Source organism: Heterodontus francisci, chromosome 30 (assembly GCF_036365525.1).
Source record: "Heterodontus francisci isolate sHetFra1 chromosome 30, sHetFra1.hap1, whole genome shotgun sequence".
Taxonomy (NCBI): Eukaryota; Metazoa; Chordata; class Chondrichthyes; order Heterodontiformes; family Heterodontidae; genus Heterodontus; species Heterodontus francisci.
Genome location: NC_090400.1, coordinates 17099139 through 17119182, shown reverse-complemented (window position 1 = coordinate 17119182; position 20044 = coordinate 17099139). Strand labels below are relative to the sequence as shown.

The 20044-nt window shown below is 43.8% G+C and overlaps 1 protein-coding gene across 12 annotated transcripts in view; it reads right to left on the bottom strand.

Annotated features, from left to right (window-relative positions):
- Positions 1 to 2542: 2542 nt before the first annotated feature.
- The window catches only part of LOC137346603 (uncharacterized), a 98135-nt gene continuing 80633 nt past the window's right edge, over positions 2543 to 20044 (bottom strand). For 8 of the 12 annotated variants that reach the window (XM_068010170.1, XM_068010168.1, XM_068010166.1 and 5 more), the window contains 3 exons: positions 18986 to 19060; positions 7544 to 7645; positions 2543 to 3731 (listed from right to left, as the gene is read on the bottom strand). In XM_068010170.1, the coding sequence (XP_067866271.1) occupies positions 3024 to 3731; positions 7544 to 7633 (798 nt within the window). In that variant the 5' untranslated portion in view covers positions 7634 to 7645; positions 18986 to 19060 and the 3' untranslated portion in view covers positions 2543 to 3023. Of the gene's footprint in view, positions 3732 to 7543; positions 7646 to 7893; positions 8212 to 11695; positions 18592 to 18985; positions 19061 to 20044 lie in introns of those variants that run through there. The other 4 variants (XM_068010176.1, XM_068010175.1, XM_068010177.1 and 1 more) reach the window with 2 other exon arrangements.

Below are 20044 nucleotides of genomic sequence, written 5' to 3'. Positions count from 1 at the left end.
CCCTGACTGGAAAGACATTTGCATGGTAACAGACAGTGTTGGAACAAGGGACAAAGGACCATTCCCTGACCCATTCAACCAACAATGGACTTCTGATTACCAGACGTTGAAGGTGGGGGGAGCTAGCATTCCAGGTTGACTGCTAAAATAGCAGAATCCACAAACACAGAAGAAGTGGTCAGACCAGTTTTAGTCACATGACTAGCTGGCTGTTGGAATGTGAGCTTCCAACAGAGGATGTGAACTTCCAACAGAGGATTTGAACTCAGAAAGCTCCTGGCTCCTGATTTGAGAATACCTCTCTCCTGTCTGCTCTCATCTCGTTTCTCACCAGCTTTGGAATCCATTGAAAACACGTGAATGTCAAAAAGAGAAAAGTCTCCCACGTGAATAAGGTTTAAGATCACTGGGCCCTGACGAACAGCAAGACCAGCCATAATCAAGTGAGCTCGAAGCACAGTAAACAAGAAACTCTTCTGATATTGCCTCAAACCCCTCTCTACTATATTTTCCTCTCCTCTTTTCTGTTCCTATTTGTATGTGTATATCGCCTATGCGTGCTAGCGTGAGTGCATCGTATATCTGTAGGCGTTAACCGTATTAGAGTTTAAGTTTTAATAATTTCACTCTTCTTTAAACCTGAGAAAACCTGGTGTGTTGGTTTCTTTGCCTTATAATTGGAAAGCAGTGAACAAGGATTCACAAAAAGGGGAGCTCAAAACACAGTGTGTTTAAAAATAAAAGCCTGTTACAATAAGACCAGGTAAAGACAGCAAAAGACACCTAGACATATTTCTCACCTGGTCGCAACACCAGGCACATGTTAGTAGATGTCTCTGGTTGTAGCGCCTCTCTCCATCTGTGTCTAGGTGGCAGATAGACGTCAAGAGCCACCTCTTTAGGAGATAACCCTTATCCTCCAGCAGCCACCCACAGAGTATGGATGTGGGACTGAAGAGATGAGGCAGCTGGGACTCTCGCAGGATAAAGGCGTCATGACAGCTGCCTGGGAACCGAGCACAGACCTGCAAGTTTCACCTCCAATGGTCACAGACCAGCTGGATATTCAATGAGTGGTAGCCCTTTCTGTTCGGGAATCTGGCTGGCTGGTTTTCAGTACCGCAATGGCTACATGGGTATAATCGATGACCCCCCTGGACCTGAGGGAATCGATCAATGGCAGCAAACCTCAATGCCCTCTGTGCCTGGGCAGGCCTATCTGTGTCAAAGTGGATGTAGTCCCCCGCCCTCCAGAATACGGCAACCACAATCTGCCTGATGGCGTGATGAGCTGCCGCCTGTGAAATGCCGTCTAGGTATGGAGCTGATCCCTGGAACGACTCAGATGCATAGAAATTCAGGGAGACAGTGACCTTGAGGGTTGCAGGTAAAGGACCGCCACGGGGGCCTTGAAGTATCAGATCATTGTGGATCAGAGCACATAGGACCAAGATCATCTGCCTAGATAGGCATAGCCTCCTATGACATTGGTGCTCTGTCATTTGCAGGTAGCTGACTCTTGGGCAGTAGACCTGATGTCTTGGGTAGCGCCATCTTCCCCTTGCAGCTCTCCTGCTGTGCTCCTCTGGCCTCCTCCTGTCCAGGAGGTTGCATCTGCTGAAGCTCATCCTGGCTGCTCTCTCCAATGTCAGAGTGGCCTGTTCCAATCTCAATCTCCTCAGCTGGCACTTGTTCATTCAGCAGGTCTTCCCTGCCAACCCCAACTGCCCAACCCCAACTGATGTCAGCAGCCTCACGTCCCTCTCCAGATTCCTACCACTCACCACTCACAAATACAAGTCCTTCAGCTCCAGCAATGGCTACTCTGTGGCACTGTTTGAGCAGCTGAGCTTTATTCTGCGCTTCTAAATTATGTTAAACAGTCTTTGCAATAGTCGTCATGGCCTCCTGCAGTGTTCACGATAGCTACACCCTGCTGTGCCCCAGACATTGTGTTTTCCCTGTGCGTTTTTATTGAATATCACAACTGCTCCAGCCAAGCCTTTCATTGAGCCCCTCAATGAGCTCAGCTACCAATTAATTGGAGGCATGCGGTTTTTCCATTTTACCCCTCCTGGTGTCCCTTACAAAATCGCTTTGGGTCCTGGAGGTGGCAGGATCCTGAGACCTTTCCAGGACTGCAATATTCAATCGGCGCCCGCACCCGTACTCACCACCGAAAACCCTAGTGACAATGGATGAGCGCTTAGGAATCCCAGAAGTTGACACTGCAACAACAACCTCAACTAAAGCCACATCAAAGCTCAACAAAAAAACCTTTTCAGCAGAGGCTGTTAAAAGTGATAATGGCCCCGTGGTTTTTTTCTCTTTAACCTGAGCGCAATTCCCGCTAGCAGGAATTTTGAAATTGAGTTTTCCAGGTTAGAGATGATTACAGGGATAAACCCATCACGTAGTGCAATGAGTGGGCCTCTCCTGGAGTGTGAGCTGCGTGAAAACACTGAAGAAAGTTCTTTGTACTACTAAAACAGAAGGGAATGCTTTTAATGAAGAATTGGAAGGATTCTGAGAAACTACCCCACACAGTTCCACCAGCAATGTTCCTGGTCAAAAGATCTTTACAGATTAAAATTCCAACTCTGGCGAAAGCAGCAAAGGACTCCTGAGCTCTTATCAGGAAAAACAGAGCTGCTAAGGAGAGGGAAATACGTGGCAATAACACAAATTAGAATGCCCAGTGTCTCTGAAAGTAGGAGACGCATTCATAAAGAATCTATAGCCACTAGCCTTCGATATCCTATCACCATTTTTTCTCCCAAGATATACTTTATTCATAAAATTCTGTAAAAATGCATTAGAAAACAGTTCAAAACAGCACCAAGTTGACATTCCAAAAAGTGCAAAAGAAATCCGTTTTCTTCGATACAGGAGTGAGTTGCCTCACAACCCTTCCATTCCGTTTTACATGCCATGTACATTTTACAGCAAACCCATATCTGGTGTATACAGCCCAAGAGGTTTCCCATGGGTCCAGCCCCTCAGTTCACTTTGGTGGGAGGACCTTACACAGTGGTCTTTCCCCATTGAGCATTTGCCACGGCTGCCCGAAGCTTTAGTGCGTCCCTCAGCACGTAGTCCCGGACCTTGGAATGTGCCAGTCTGCAAGACTCGGTCGTGGACAACTCTTTGCGCTGAAAGACCAGCAAGCTTCGGGCAGACCAAAGGGCGTCTTTCACCGAATTGATGGTCCTCCAGCAGCAGATGATGTTTCTCTCAGTGTGCGTCCCTGGGAACAGCCCATAGAGCACAGACTCCTGTGTTACAGAGCTGCTTGGGACGCACCGCGACAAAAAACACTGCAGCTCTTTCCACACCTGCTTTGCAAAGACACATTCCAGAAGGAGATGGGCAACTGTCTCTTCCCCACCGCAGCCACCTCGAGAACAGCGTGCGGAGGGGGCAAGACTCTGGGCGTGCAGGAAGGATCTGACGGGGAGGGCCCTTCTCACCACCAGCCAAACTACGTCTTGGTGCTTGTTTGAAAGTTTTGGTGATGAGGCATTCTGCCAAATGACTTTGGCAGTCTGCTTGGGGAACCATCCAACCGGATCCACCATCTCCTTTTCTCGTAGGGCCTTGAGGACATTCCGTGCAGACCACTGCCTGATGGATTGGTGATCAAAGGTGTTTTCCTGCAGAAACTTTCCCACGAAGATAGGTGGTACGGCACGGTCCAACTGGATCCGACATCCTATCACCCTCAACTCCCACTACGCAATTGAGACAAAAAGGGGACAATGATTATAACCAAGAAAGGCAACCATGTGATTATCAGACACACCTCACAGTTGAAGGATCACTTTGGGAGTTAGTACTAGACAATGAGCTCAGGGAGGATGGTAATGATTTTGTCACAGATTGAGATCCAGCAAGGTGTTTGACTGATCAAATGGATGCAGCTCAAAAAAAGAGTTGCACTGACATATATCAAAAGGGCCCAGTATCTTACCATACTGTTATTTAGAGGTTAGTTTAAAAGGTGTAAAACTGCCTGATGTTGCAGTACTTAGTTTAAAAGCTTTAAGTTGGTTTAAAAAAAAGAGGAATGTAATCGCCAGATATTATTACAGTTGTATTAATATTATTACATTTAGTGGTTACAGAACTTGAGAATTGCTGAAAGTAGAGACATGTTGTCGAAGCTTTTCATCTTGCACTGATCAGGACAATCCGCAAGAATAACCAATGTAAGGGAAAACAACAACTTATACTGCATGAGAAGAGAGTACTGATTGGTTGGCAAGTGAACTCTGATTGGTAGAGGTGTTGCCATGGAGAATGCACCAGTTTACGGTGACTGACAGTTAACTGCCAAGCTTTGTTTGAAATTTAAATCAGGCAGCTTGACTCTGATTGGTCAAGGCATTGCCCTGATGAATGAACCAGCGAATAACTGTCACTTATTTTGTTCAGCTGAAACATGCACAATGTGTGTACATGTTCTTTCTGTCTGCAAAGAACAGGGCCCTGTGTATTAATATATGTAGTTTCCAATATGCACAAATGTGCCACACTGCGATCCCTACGTTGGTTGCAGCGTAATTCTTAGCACACTGCGGATCATTTAGCAAATGTTGTCCAATCGCGGAATCACATCTAATGTTGAACACTGTGTTTTGAGTTTTGCAAGCATGGACTGGTTGGGTACGGCCTGTACTTTGCCTGTTGCGAACAGTGGAAGGGTATGTTCTTTGCAGACAGAAAGAACATGTACACATACTTCAAGTAAAAGGTGTCGCTATGGGTACCCGCATGGGTCCTAGTTATGCCTGTCTTTTTGTGGGATATGTCGAGCATTCTTTGTTCCAGTCCTACTCAGGCCCCCTCCCCCAACTCTTTTTCCGGTACATTGATGACTGTATCGGTGCCGTTTACTGCTCCCGCCCCGAACTGGAAAACTTTATCAACTTTGCTTCCAATTTCCACCATTCTCTCACCTTTACATGGTCCATCTCTGACACTTCCCTTCCCTTCCTCGACTTCTCTATCTCCATCTCTGGGGATAGGTTGTCTACTAATATCCATTATAAGCCCACCGACTCCCACAGCTATCTCGACTACACTTCTTCACACCCTACCTCCTGTAAGGACTCCATTCCATTCTCCCAGTTTCTCCGTCTCCGACGCATCTGCTCTGATGATGCTACCTTCCATGACGGTGCTTCTGATATGACCTTTTTTCCACAACCGAGGATTTCCCCCCACTGTGGTTGACAGGGCCCTCAACCGTGTCCGACCCATTCCCCGCACCTCTACCCTCACCCCTTCCCCTCCCTCCCAGAACCGTGACAGGGTTCCCCTTGTCCTCACTTTTCACCCCACCAGCCTCCATATCCAAAGGATCATCCTCCGCCATTTCCGCCACCTCCAGCGTGATGCCACTACCAGTCGCATCTTCCCCTCCCTTCCCCTGTCAGCATTCCGAAGGGATCGTTCCCTCCGCGACACCCTGGTCCACTCCTCCATTACCCCCACCACCTCGTCCCCGTCCCAGGGCACCTTCCCCTGCAATCGCTGGAGGTGTAGTACCTGCCCATTTACCTCCTCTCTCCTCACTATCCCAGGCCCCAAACACTTCTTTCAGGTGAAGCAGCGATTTGCTTGTACTTCTTTCAATGTAGTATACTGTATTCGCTGCTCACAGTGTGGTCTCCTCTACATTGGGGAGACTAAGTGCAGACTGGGTGACCGCTTTGCGGAACATCTCCGCTCAGTCCGCAAGCAGGACCCTGAGCTTCCGGTTGCTTGCCATTTCAACACTCCCCCCTGCTCTCATGCTCACATCTCTGTCCTGGGATTGCTGCAGTGTTCCAGTGAACATCAACGCAAGCTCGAGGAACAGCATCTCATTTACCGATTAGGCACACTACAGCCTGCCGGACTGAACATTGAGTTCAATAATTTCAGAGCATGACAGCCCCCCCATTTTACTTTCATTTTTAGTTATTTTTTCTTCCTTTTTTTTAACATTCTTTTTTACATTTTTTACAATCTTTTTTTTGCATTTATTTCATTTCATCTTTGTTTGTTCAGTTTGCTTACCCACTGTTTTTTTCCAGGTTTGCACTTGCTGCTGTTCAATATTCAGTGTATTTACACCTAATCTGTACTAATGCTTTGTCTTTCAACACACCATTAACATATTGTTTGCCTTTGCTCCGTGACCTTTTGGTCAGCTATGTGGCCTGGTCCAATCTAGACCTCCTTTGTTATCTCTTGCCCCACCCCCACCTCACTTGCTTATAACCTGTGACTTTTCTAATATTTGTCAGTTCTGATGAAGGGTCACTGACCCGAAACATTAACTCTGCTTCTCTTTCCACAGATGCTGCCAGACCTGCTGAGTGGTTCCAGCATTTCTTGTTTTTATTACACATATTGCGCCTGTTTCAGCGGAACAAAATAAGTGACAGCCATTCGCTGGTTCATTCCTCAGGGAAATGCCTTGACCAATCAGAGTCAAGTTGCCTGGTTTAAATTTCAAACAAAGCTTGGCAGTTAACTGTCAGTCACCGTAAACTGATGCATTCTCCAAGGCAACACCTCTACCAATCAGAGTTCACTTGCCAACCAATCAGCACTCTCTTCTCATGCAGTATAAGTTGTTGTTTTCCCTTACATTGGTTATTCATGCGTGTTGTCCTGATGAGTACAAGACGAAAAGCTTCGACAACATGTTGCTATTGTCAGCAATTATTACATTTAACCTAACTCTTAGTTTCAATACAGAACAAGGTCAAACCAATTAACAGGGGATGCAAAAAAAGCAGAAAATAAAATATATCCAATCTCCACAGTGTTTTCTCATTATTTAAAAAAGACACTAAAATAAAAGCAAAATACTGCAGATGCTGGAAATCTGAAATAAAAACAAGAAATGCTGGAAATATTCAGCAGGTCTAGCAGCATCTGTGGAGAAAGAAGCAGAGTTAACTTTTCAGGTCAGTGACCCTTCTTCAGAAGGGTCTTTTAAAAAAGACATGCAGATAGACACACTACAATGGTGAGAAAGAGGCCGATAGGAACAGGAAAGCCATTTGATCCATCCTAGTATTTCACCCATCCGAAAAGAACCTACAGCCCCCACCACCTCCCTCCACTTCACCCAGAAAATTGCAGCTTCCAATTGTTTGCTAAATGATTCCAGGATTTTTTTTTCGCAGGTGAAAAGCCCAAGTTTCTCTCTGGCCTCCCTCATAAATCAACCCTTCCCTGGGCGTCTCATGGTCGCTCTCAGTGTTTGAAGGGCTTCTCTGTGAAGACTGGAAGACAGACCTTTAATTCAGAGAAGAAATCAAGTAGAGTTCTACCAGATATGTAACTAACCAATTCACATGGAGAGTGCCAGCCAGCCAGCACAGGTTTCCATGGACTTTGCCTTTCTTCAGGCGAATGAGAAAACGCCACTTTTAACAAAGTCCCTCAGAGCCTAGTGTTAGTCGTGAAAGTTCGTGAGGGTTTCACTGAGGCAACAAGAATGCTTTGTGATTAATCTTTTTGAGTAACTGACTGTTAAAATTACCTCAACAGCTGACGTGCTCCAGGAGCTATGTTTCTCAGCACATGTCTGCTCCATTTGTAACTTGTTTGCAGTGTCTGTTCGACTTTTCATCTTAGTCTTTCTCTGGAAAGTAAGAATTTTTTTAAAAGGGCAAACATTTAGACTGCAATTGGGGCATGGAGGGGGGGGGGTGCTTTGAGTAATTCAGACTGAGAGCACTGATCCCTGTGGTTAGTGTCTCCTTCAGAGACAGTTCTCACTGTATTGTACACTATTCCTGTTCATTGGTGCGTGATCCATTTCCAGACAGATCAAGCAGCTAGATTTTCCTGCAGCTCTTTCCCTTCAACAAGATTTCCCACAATATTCACCTTTGTATCGATTTGGATGTCATGAATCCACATTGAAAGAGGAAGACCAAAACTTCTTCATTGCTTTTAAGTGCCATCGATGATTTCTCTAATAGATAAACGGCAAAGGCATATTTCTCTTCACATAGTAGTTTACTTGTCATGCTGATTGTCATGGAGAAGTTTATCAAGCCTCCAGTGACATGCTGTGATTTACTGGATTGCTTGTGCATATGAGACTCTCTCTCCTTTCCTCATTTTTAGCTTTCTCTTGTTGGTAGTTCCACTCACAGCTCAAAAGGAGGCTGCACTACTGCCATGCTAAAGTTCTTGCATCTTTCATGAATTTGCCTGCAAATTTTCTCCTCTTTCTCCTTCCCACTTTTCGATGGCCTACAGTATACACACAAAAGCGTAATAGCTCCTCTGTTGTTCCTTAGTTCTAATCAATAGACTCCGACTTTGAACCCTCAAGTACATCATCCCTTTCCAGTGCTGTAACAGTGTTCCCATGCATCTGCTGCCCTTGTCTTTCTAGGTGGTAGAGGTCGTGAGTTTGGAACGTGCTGTCGAAGGAGCCTTGGTGAGTTACTGTAGTGCATCTTGCAGATGGTACACACTGCTGCCACTGCGCGTGGGTGGTGGAGGGAGTGAATGTTGAAGGTGGTGGATGGGGTGCCAATCAAGTGGGTTGTTTTGCCCTGGATAGTGTTGAGCTTCTTGAGTGTTGTTGGAGCTGCACCCATCCAGGCAAGTGGAGAGTATTCCATCACACTCCTGACTTGTGCCTTGTAGATAGTGGGCAGGCATTGGGGAGTCAGGAAGTGAGTTACTCGCCGCAGAATTCCCAGCCTCTAACCTGCTCTTGTAGACACAGCACTTATGTTGCTGCTCCAGTTCAGTTTCTGGTCAATGGTAACTGCCAGGATATTGATATTGGGAGATGCAGTGATGGTAATGCCATTGAACATCAAGGGGAGATGGTTAGATACCGCTTTGCGGAACATCTCCGCTCAGTCCGCAAGCAGGACCCTGAGCTTCCGGTTGCTTGCCATTTCAACACTCCCCCCTGCTCTCATGCTCACATCTCTGTCCTGGGATTGCTGCAGTGTTCCAGTGAACATCAACGCAAGCTCGAGGAACAGCATCTCATCTACCGATTAGGCACACTACAGCCTGCCGGACTGAACATTGAGTTCAATAATTTCAGAGCATGACAGCCCCCCACTTTACTTTCATTTTTAGTCATTTTTAGTTATTTTTTCTTCCTTTTTTTTTTTGCATTCCTTTTTACATTTTTTACAATCTTTTTTTGCATTTATTTCATTTCATCTTAGTTTGTTCAGTTTGCTTACCCACTGTTTTTTTCAGGTTGTTTTTCTTCAGGTTTGCACTTGCTGATGTTCAATATTCAGTATATTCACACCTAATCTGTATTAATGCTTTGTCTTTCAACACACCATTAACATATTGTTTGCCTTTGCTCCGTGACCTTTTGGTCAGCTATGTGGCCTGGTCCAATCTGCACCTTCTCCTTTTGTTATCTCTTGCCCAACCCCCACCTCACTTGTTTATAATCTGTGACTTTTCTAATATTTGTCAGTTCCGAAGAAGGGTCACTGACCCGAAATGTTAACTCTGCTTCTCTTTCCACAGATGCTGCCAGACCTGCTGAGTGAATCCAGCATTTCTTGTTTTTGTTTCAGATTTCCAGCATCCGCAGTATTTTGCTTTTATTTGGTTAGATTCTCTCTTGTTTGAGATGGTCATTGCCTGGCAATTGTGTGGCACACATGTTACTTGCCACTTTTCAGCCCAAGCCTGGATGTTGTACAGGTCTTGCTGCATATGGGCATGGGCTGCTTCGTATCTGTGGAATTGCAAATGGTGCTGAACATTTAGTTACAGAATTGTACATTGCAAACATGCACCTCCAAACCCAACAACTAATTTTCTGAATGGTATGAGAACAGAAAATGCCAGAAGTACTCAACAGGTCTGGCAGCATCTATGTAGAGAAAAACAGAGTTAACATTTCAGGTCTGTGACGCTTCATCAGAACTAGCAAAAATAGGCTTTGAGCAAGTGAAAGGAGGAGGGGAAAAGAAGAACAAAATGTAAGGGCTGTGACAGGACAGCAGGCAGGAGAGATTAAGTGACAGAGATGTCATGGAATAGAAGGCAAATGGAGTGCTAAATAGTTGTAGTAAAAGACAAAGGATTTGTCCAGAGAGAATAATGAATTGACTAAACACAAAAACACCAAAAACCAATTTAAGACTAGCACATGGTTAAAAAAATAAATGAATAAATAATGAAAATATATAAAAATGAAAATAAATAAAAAAATAATGGGGCTCATGGTCTGAAATTATAGAACTCAATATTGAGTCCAGAAGGCTGTAGAGTGCCTAATCGGAAAATGAGGTGCTGTTCCTCGAGCTTGCGTTGTGCTTCAGTGGAACACTGCAGCAGGCCGAGGACAGAAATGTGGGCATGAGAGCAGGGTGGTGAATTAAAATGGCAAGCAACTGGAAGCTCGGGGTCAAGCGTGTGGATCGAGTGGAGGTGTTCCACAAAGCAGTCACCCAATCTGCGTTTGGTCTCCCCAATGTAGAGGCGACTGCATTGTGAGCAGCGAATACAGTATACTAAATTGAAAGAAGTACAAGTAAATTGCAGCTTCACCTGAAAGGAGTGTTTGGGGCCTTGGATGGTGAGGAGAGAAGAGGTAAAAGGGCAGGTATTACACCTCCTGCGATTGCATGAGAAGGTGCTGTGGGAAGGGGACAAGGTGTCGGGGGTAATGGAGGAGTGGACCAGGGTGTTGCCGAGGGAACAATCTCTTCAGAATGCTGACAGGGGAGGGGAGGGGAAGATGTGTTTGGTAGTGGCATCGCACTAGATGTGGCGGAAATGACGGAGGATGATCCTTTGGATGTGGAGGCTAGTGGGGTGGAAAGTGAGGACAAGGGAACCCTGTCGCATTTCTGGGAGGGAGGGGAAGGGGTGAGGGCAGAAGTGTGGGAAATGGGTTCGGACACTCTCGAGGGCCCTGGCAACCACAATGCGGGGGAATCCTTGGTTGGGGAAAAAGGAAGATGTCACATGTCAGAAGCGCTGTTGTGGAAGTTTGCATCATCAGAACAGATGCGTTGGAGATGGAGAAACTGGGGGAATGGAATGGAATCCTCACAGGAGGCAGGGTGTGAGGAAGTGTAGTCGAGGTAGCTGTGGGAGTCAGTGGGTTGATAATGAATATTAGTAGACAGACTATCCCCAGAGATGGAGACATAGAAGTCGAGGAAGGGAAAGTATGTGTCAGAGATGGACCATGTGAGGTGAGAGAAGGGTGGAAATTGGAAACAAAGTTGATGAGGTTTTCCAGTTCGGGGCGAGAGCAGGAAATGGCAGTGAAACAGTCATCAATGTACTGGAAAAAGTGTTGGGGAAGGGGGCCTGAGTAGGACTGGAACAAGGAATGTTCAACATACCCCACAAAAAGACAGGCATAACTAGGACTAGTTTTTGTCTGCTTCTATATGTAGGAGCACAAGGTGAATCCCTAGTTAATGCCCACCACCTGAACACAATTAAACATCTAATTAGTCTGTTTTCTCAATTTTGTTCGTCTCAACTCTACAGTGGCAAATACAGTTTGTTTTTATTCAAACTCAGCAAACTCCTCTGCCTAATTAAGGTAGTGAAAGATAGAGTGAGACCATAGAGGAAGGAAAGCAGCAAAAGCTGAAACACAATGCACAATATGCATTAGAACTGTCCAGTTTCATATCGAAAAGCCAAACTCCTAATCCCCTGATATAAACAGCGATAAATTAGATATTACCAATTTAAAAAGGCTATCAGGACCATTGATGAGCTATTCTGCAGTTGAATGGTTCTCATAGATCAATCAATTTGCTGTCGACACATGAATGGACCATTTATTTTAATAGTGTTGATAGATGTTTCATAAATCACTTGTTGATTAAAGGTACACATTTGTACTATGAAGAATCTGGCATGCTGTGAAGGTTTCTCTTTTGCTTATGTTAGCCCACCACCTCTGCTCAAACATTTCACAGATGAAATGTATAATGCACTTTAAGGTGCTTTTTAGCAGGACAACTTCAGTGAGGGTGAGGAGTAAACACCCACCATTCACAGTTCAAATTTTCTACATCCATTTGACTGGAATAGTAAATGCTTAAAACAGGCTGGAAGAAATTGCAGTTCATCAATCTCTAAAGATATGATTAACACTCCAATCTTATTATTAAGCAAAAGAAAAAAAACTAACTAACTTGCATTTATATAGCATCTTTCATGACCACAGGAAAAAGCTTTACAGCCAATGAAGTACTTTTGAAATGTAGTCACTGTTGTAACATAGGAAATGCAGCAGCCAATTTCCACACAGCAATCTCCCACAATCAGCAATGTAATATTGACCATATAATCCGTTTTAGTGACATCCGAACATATGAATTAGGAACAGGAGTAGGCCACTCAGCCCCTCAAGCCTGCTCTACCATTCAATAAGATCTTGGCTGATTGGAACCTCAACTCCACATTTCCGCCTACCCCCAATAACATTTCACCCCCTTGCTTATCAAGAATCTATCTACTTCTGCCTTAAAAATATTCAAAGACTCTGCTTCCACTGCCTTTTGAGGAAGAGAATTCCAGACTCATGACCCTCTGAGAGAAAAAGTTTCTCCTCATCTCCATCTTAAATGGCCGATATCCCTTATTTTTAAATAGTGACCCCTAGTTCTAGATTCTCCCATAAGGGGAAACATCCTTTCCACATCCACCCTGTCAAGACCCCTCAGAATCTTATATGTTTCAATCAAGTCACCGCTTACTCTTATAAATTCCAGCAGATACAAGCCTAGCCTGTCCAATCTTTCCTCATATGACAACCTGCCCATTCCAGGTATTAGTCTAGTAAACCTTCTCTGAACTGCTTCCAACGCATTTACATCCTTCTTTAAATAAGGAGACCAATACTGTACACAGTACTCCAGATGTGGTCTCACCAATGCCCTGTATAACTGAAGCATAACCTCCCTACTTTTGTATTCAATTTCCCTTACAATAAATGATAACATTCTATTAGCTTTCCTAATTAATTGCTATACCTGCATACTAACCTTTTGCGATTCATGCACTAGGACACCCAGATCCCTCTGCATCTCAGAGCTCTGCAATCTCTCACCTTTTAGATAATATGCTTCTTTTTTATTCTTCCTGCCAAAATGGACAATTTCACATTTTTCCACATTATAGTCCTTATGCCAGATCTTTGCCCACTCACTTAACCTATCTATATTGCTTTGTAGTCTCCTTATGTCCTCTTCACAACTGACTTTCCTACCTATCTTTGTGTGATCAGCAAATTTAGCAACCATACATTTAGTCCCTTCTTCCAAGGCACTTATATAAACTGTAAAATGTTGAAGCCCCAGCACAGATCCCTGTGGCACACCACTCGTTACATCTTGCCAACCAGAAAATGACCCATTTATGCCTACTCTCTGTTTCCTGTTAGCTAGCCAATCTTCTATCCATTCCAATATGTTACCCCCTGCACCATGAGCTTTTATTTTCCGCAACAACCTTTGGTGTGGCACCTCATCAAATGCCTTCTGGAAATCTAAGTACAATACATCCACCAGTTCTCCTTTATCCACAGCACATATTACTTCTTCAGAGAACTCCAATAATTTGGTTAAACATGATTTCCCTTTCACAAAACTATACTGAGTCTGCCTGATTACCTTGAATTTTTCAAAGTGGCCTGCTACAACATCTTTAATAATAGCTTCTAACATCTTGCCTATGACAGATGTTGAGCTAACTGGCCTGTAGTTTCCTGCTTTCTGTCTCCCTCCCTTTTTGAATAAAGGAGTTACATTCGCTATTTTCCAATCTAATGGAACCTTCCCCAAATCTAGGGCATTTTGGAAAATCAAAACAACACATTAACTATCTCACTAGTCACTTCTTTTAACACCCTTGGATGAAGTCCGTCAGGACCCAGGGACTTATCAGCCCGCAACAATTCATTCAGTACCACTTCCCTGGTGATTGTAATTTTCTTGAGCTCCTCCCTCCCTTCCATTCCCTGATTTACAGTATTTCTGGGATGTTACTTCTATCCTCTATGGTGAAGACCGAAGCAAAATATCTATTCAATTCATCTGCCATTTCCTTATTTTCCCTTATTAATTTCCCAGACTCACTTTCTATAAGACCAACGCTCACTTTGTTAACTTTTTTCTATCTGTCTTACTATCTATCTTTATATTTCTCACCAGCTTTCTCTCGTACTCTAATTTTTCTCTCCTTATTAATTTTTTAGTCATTCTTTGCTGTTTTTTATATTCTGTCCAATCTTCTGACCTGCCACCCATCTTTGAGCAATTATATGCTTTTTCTATAAATTTGATACTATCTTTAACTTTTTTAGTTAATCACGGATGGTGGGTCCTCCCCTTGGAATTTTTCTTTCTTGCTAGAATGTATCTATTCTGTGTATTCTAAAATACATGCATCTCTATTGACATATCCCTTAACCTACTTTGCCAGTTCACTTTAGCTAGCTCTGCTTTCATGTCCTCATAATTTCCCTTATCTAAGTTTAAAATACTAGTCTTAGACCCACTATTCTCTCCCTCAAAATGAATGTAAAATTCAATCATATTATGATCACTGCTGCCTAAGGGTGCCTTCACTATGAGGTCATGAATTAATCTTATCTTGTTGCACAATACCAGATCTAGTATTGCCTGCTTGCTGGTTGGTTCCAGAATGTGCTGTTCTCAGAAACTATCCCAAAAACATTCTATGAATTCCTCATCTAGGCTACCTTTGCCCATCTGATTTTTCCAATATATATGTAGACTAAAATCGCCCATATTATTGCCGTACCTTTCTGACAAGCACTTATTATTTCTTCCTTTATACCCTGTCCTACCATGTGGTTACTGTTAGGGGGCCTGTATACTTCTCCCACAAGTGACTTCTTGCCTTTATCATTTCTCATCTCGACCCAAACCGCTTCTATACCCTGGTTTCCTGAACTTGGGTCATCCCTCTCTATTGTGCTAATACCAGCATTAATTAACAGAGCCATCCCTCCACCTTTTCCTAGCTTCCTGTCCTTCCTAAATGTCATGTTACCTTCAATATTCAGGTCCCATTTTATGCCATCCTGCAGCCATGTCTCTGTCATGGCTATCAGATTGTACTTATTTATTTCTATTTGCACCATCAGTTCATCTGTTTTGTTTCAAATGCTACATGCATTCAGATACAGAGCCTTTAGTTTTGTCCTTTTATTATTTTTGTAACTTATAGCCTTGTCTGCTGATTTACTCTTAGATTTGTAATCACTGTCCCTTCCTGTCATGGTCTGTTTATCTTTTCCCATATTAATACCTTTCTCTCTTGCCTTGTCTCTATTCTTTGATTTACCCCATCTTCCCAAATTTGATCCCTTGTCCCCACAATTTAGTTTAAAACCCTCTCTACTTCCCTAGTTATGCGACTCACTAGAACTCAGCATGGTTCAGGCGTAGACCACCCCAATGGTACAGCCCCCACTTTTCCCAGTACTGGTGCCAGTGCCCCATGAACCAGAACTCATTTCTACCACACCAGTCTTTCAGCCACGCATTAATTTCTCTAATCATATTTGCCCAATGCCAATTTGCACGTGGCTCAAGTAATAATCCAGAGATTATTACCTTTGAGGTTCTGCTTCTTAATTTGGTGCCTAGTGTTAGGGTCAGAAGTTCTGTTAATGGATGATAAGTACCTGGTAGTTCAAGATAATAGGATGAACAGGTGTTGGGTGTTAATTAGTTAATTGTATTCAAATATGTACATATAAAGAGCCAGCCAGGACTGGCTGGGGGGATTGTTTATAGAGCAGAAGTGAGCCCTATGGCAAGCGATAAACGATCTCCACCAAAGCATCCTAGACTCAGTGTCTTCTTCACAAACAGGCTTGGAAGTTTCTCTAACACCTAGCTCCTCATACTGACTATGCAGAACCTCTTTCCTTGTCCTGACTATGTCATTGGTAACCACATGGACTACGATGTCTGGCTCCTCCCCCTCCCATTTTAAGTTCCTCTCCAACCCTGAGCAATGTCCTGAACGCTGGCACCGGGCACCCACCACAGCCTTCTGGGCTCTCGCTCTTTGCTGCAGAGAACAGTGTCAATCCCCCTCACTATACTATCCCCTATTACCACTACTTTCCTTTTTGCTCCCCCCACTTGACCGTCTTCCTGTACCATGGTGCCATGGTCAGTCTTCTCATCCATACTACAGCCCTCAATCTTGTCCATACAAGCTGCAAGGATCTCTAAACTTGTTGCTCAATTGCAAGAGCTGAGGCTCCTCCACTTCCACCTTCTCGATCCCCTTACCTGCCCGACTCACAGTCACACCCTCCAGTCCTTGACCACTGACTAAAACAGATGACCCTACCCTAAGGGGTGTGACTGCCTTCTGGAACAAAGTGTCCAAGTAACTTTCCCCCTCTCTGATGCATCGCAGTGTCTGTAGCTTGGCCTCCAGTTCAATGACTCTGAACCGAAGCTCCTCAAGCCAGACACTACAGATGTGGTTGCCATGGCATCCTGGAGCTCCCACATACTGTGGCTGTGACACATCACCTGTCCTGTCATCTTTATTGTGTTAATTTAATTACATTTATTTCCTCTTAAATGATTTATAGATCCCCTCCTTACCAAACTCCCTCACTTACCAAACTCCCTTCTTCACACTCTGTGCCCTCCAGCAGCACTCTGTACAGACAAGCAGCACGGAGAGTCCCCTGAATTTATACTCTCTGAAAAAAATAATGTGTCAGCTTTGCTAAAGCTCTGCTAGAACTCAGAAACCAGTTTAAGCTAGCTACATAATTAACTAGCCACAGCTACTCTCATAGAGCTTGTATACCCCTATTTAAAACTGTAAGAAACCTAACTTGCCTCTTAACTTAAACAGACGGGGTCTTGGCTTAACAATTCATTCAAAAGACAGCAGATCTGATATTGCAGCACTCCCTCAGTACTATGCTGAAATATCATCTTAGATTTTGTGTTCAATTCTATGGAGTAGGCTTTGAACCCGCAAATCTTCTGACTCAGAGGCAAGATTGCTACCACTGAACCATATCTGACAACCAGGAGTGGGTGGTGCATAGATGTGCCCACTTTCTGAGCTGCTTTAATGAAATGTAGAATCCTGTTCTACATTGATTGGGCATTGTAGGATGGAGCTTACTAAGACTCCTATGTCTCTTTCATCTTTATGGCTAGCTACTTCAACTTCATTTTGTAGAGTAAAATTTAGGATACAGTGGCGCAGTGGTTAGCACCGCAGCCTCACAGCGCCAGTGACCCGGGTTCAATTCTGGGTACTGCCTGTGTGGAGTTTGCAAGGTCTCCCTGTATCTGCGTGGGTTTTCTCTGGGTGCTCCGGTTTCCTCCCACAAGCCAAAAGACTTGCAGTTTGGTAGGTAAATTGGCCATTATATATTGCCACTAGTATAGGTAGGTGGTAAGGAAATATAGACACAGGTGGGGACATGGTAGGAATATGGGATTAGTGTAGGATTAGTATAAATGGGTTGTTGATGGTCGGCACAGACTTAGTGGGCCGAAGGGCCTGTTTCAGTGCTGTATCTCTAAACTAAACGAAACATCCTACAGAATTACAACACAAAATATGCACAAGGGTAATGCACATGATTCTTTGTACCTTCTACACTAAATGACCCTTCATCTCTCCTCAGCTTTTTCTCCTGTGTGCCTCATCATCTACTGAAGATATTGACTCAGGTTGGAGGGTTGCTCCCATGTGCCAGCAGCTTTTTAAAAAAATTCTTTTCATGGGATGTGGGCATTACTGGCAAGGCCAGCATTTATTGTCCATCCCTAATTGTCCTGGAACTGAGTGGCTTCCCAGGGCAGTTAAGAGTCAACCCATTGCTGTGGGTCTAGAGTCATATGTAGACCAGGCCAGGTAAGTGCAGCAGATTTCCTTCCCTTAAGGACATTAGTCAACCAGATGGGTTTTTACGACAATTGGTGATGCCACCATTATGGCGACTAGCTTTTATTAATTGTTTGAATTCCACCAGCTGCCATGATGGGATTTGAACCCATGTCCCCAGGGCATTAGCCTGGGCCTCTGCATTACTAGTGCATTGACATTACCTCTACGCCACTGGCTCTCCATTCTAGTGCCTCATTCAAATATCGCTTTCCAAGTCTGAGAACAGGCAGTGGCCTGAAATCACATCATAAAATACCAATGTTCACCTGAAGTTTCACTTTCTGCTCTTTTAACAGATGCATCAGTCCATTTACTTTAAGCAGCTTTAAAGTAGTAGGATTTAAACTGCTAATTTTCATAATTTAGCTTTCCATGGTGTCAGGTTGGCTCAGGTCACGGAGTCAGGAAGCTGTAAGTTCAAATCCGACTCCAGAACTTCTTTTAAGGTCCCATGTCACATCCTGTCTGGCATGTGCTGAATATCAAACGTCAACCAGGAAAATAATAGAGGAGCTCCAATTGGTTCCGGTGTCTCTGAGCAAAGGAAGAGAAAATTAGCCAAGAATGTTGGAACATGGATTGCTTTGCCACAGGGAATAGTTGAGACATCCTTTAAGGGAAGCAGAGGAAGATACAAACCTATGAGGAAAGTAGAAGACAACAGGATTTAGGTGTCAACTGGGGCTCAGTTGAAAGCGCTGTTACCGCTGTATTAGAAGGTTGAGGGTTCAATCCCACTTGAGAGACCTATGCACAGAATCTTGGCTTACAATATAGGGTTGTGCTGCTCTGTATTTTAGATGATGTTAAACCAAGACCCCGCCTGCCCTTTCAGATGGATGTAAAATATCCCAGGGCAAGATTTCAAAGAACCGCAGTGTACGGGCCATCATTTAGCCATCATTATAAAGTTGGTTATCTGGTCTTTATCACATTGCTGTTTGTGAGATCTTGCAGTCCACAAATTTCACAAAATCAAGGTCTTGATTTTCCTGATGGCTTGGTTGCCCCTGCCCCAACCTTAGATCTGTACCTTTCATCCCCACAGCTTCCCAGCCAAGATCAGGAATTCGCTCTGGAAGAATAGCTGCATCCTGAATTATGTGTCCTGAGGAGAAAGGAGAGAGAAAACAGGGAACATGAGCCTTACATCAGTAGTAGGGAATATGCTAGAATCTATTATTAAGGACACAGTAAGAGCGCCCTTGGAAAATCACAATATGATTAGGCAGAGTCAATACTGTTTTATGAAAGGGAAACCATGTTCGACAAATCTATTACAGTTTTTGAGGGTGTAAGTAGCAGGATAGAAAAGGAGGAAGCAATGGATGTAGTAGATTTGGATTTTTAGATGGCATTTGATAAGGTGAGATAAAGAGGTTGTTACACTAGATTAGGGATCGTGGAATTTGGGGTAATATATTAATGTGGATTGAGCATTGTTTAATGGACAGAAAACAGAGCGTAGGAATAAATGGTTAATTTCCTGGAAGGCAGGCCATAACTAGTGGAGTGTGCAAGGTGCGCAAAAGGGATACAGACTCCGGAAGTGCAGAAGGTTTTAGTTTAGACAGGCATCAAGATCGGCGCAGGCTTGGAGGGCCAAATGGCTTGTTCCTGTGCTGTACTGTTCTTTGTTCTTTGTTTGGGGTTTAGTCCTCATCTATTTACAATCTACGTCAATGACTTAGTTGAGGGGATCGAATGTAATGTATCTCGGTTTGCTGATGATACATAGATAGGTGGGAAATAAGCTATGAGGGGGACACAAAAAGACTGCAAAGCAATACAGACCATTTAAGTGATTGGGCAACAAGGTGGCAGATGGATTATAATAAGAGGAAGTGTGAAATTATCCACTGGGGAAGAAAAAATGAAAAAGCAGTCTATTTTTTAAAAGGTACAGACTGGTCAATGTTGTTATTCAGAGGGATTTGGGGGTCCTTGTACACAAATCACAGAAAATTAGAATGCAGGTATAGTAAACAATTAGGAAAGCAAATAGTATGTTACCTTTATTATAAGGGGGTTGGAGTATAAGAGTAAAGAAGTCGTGCTGCAATTATATAGGCGTTTGGTGAGACCACATTTG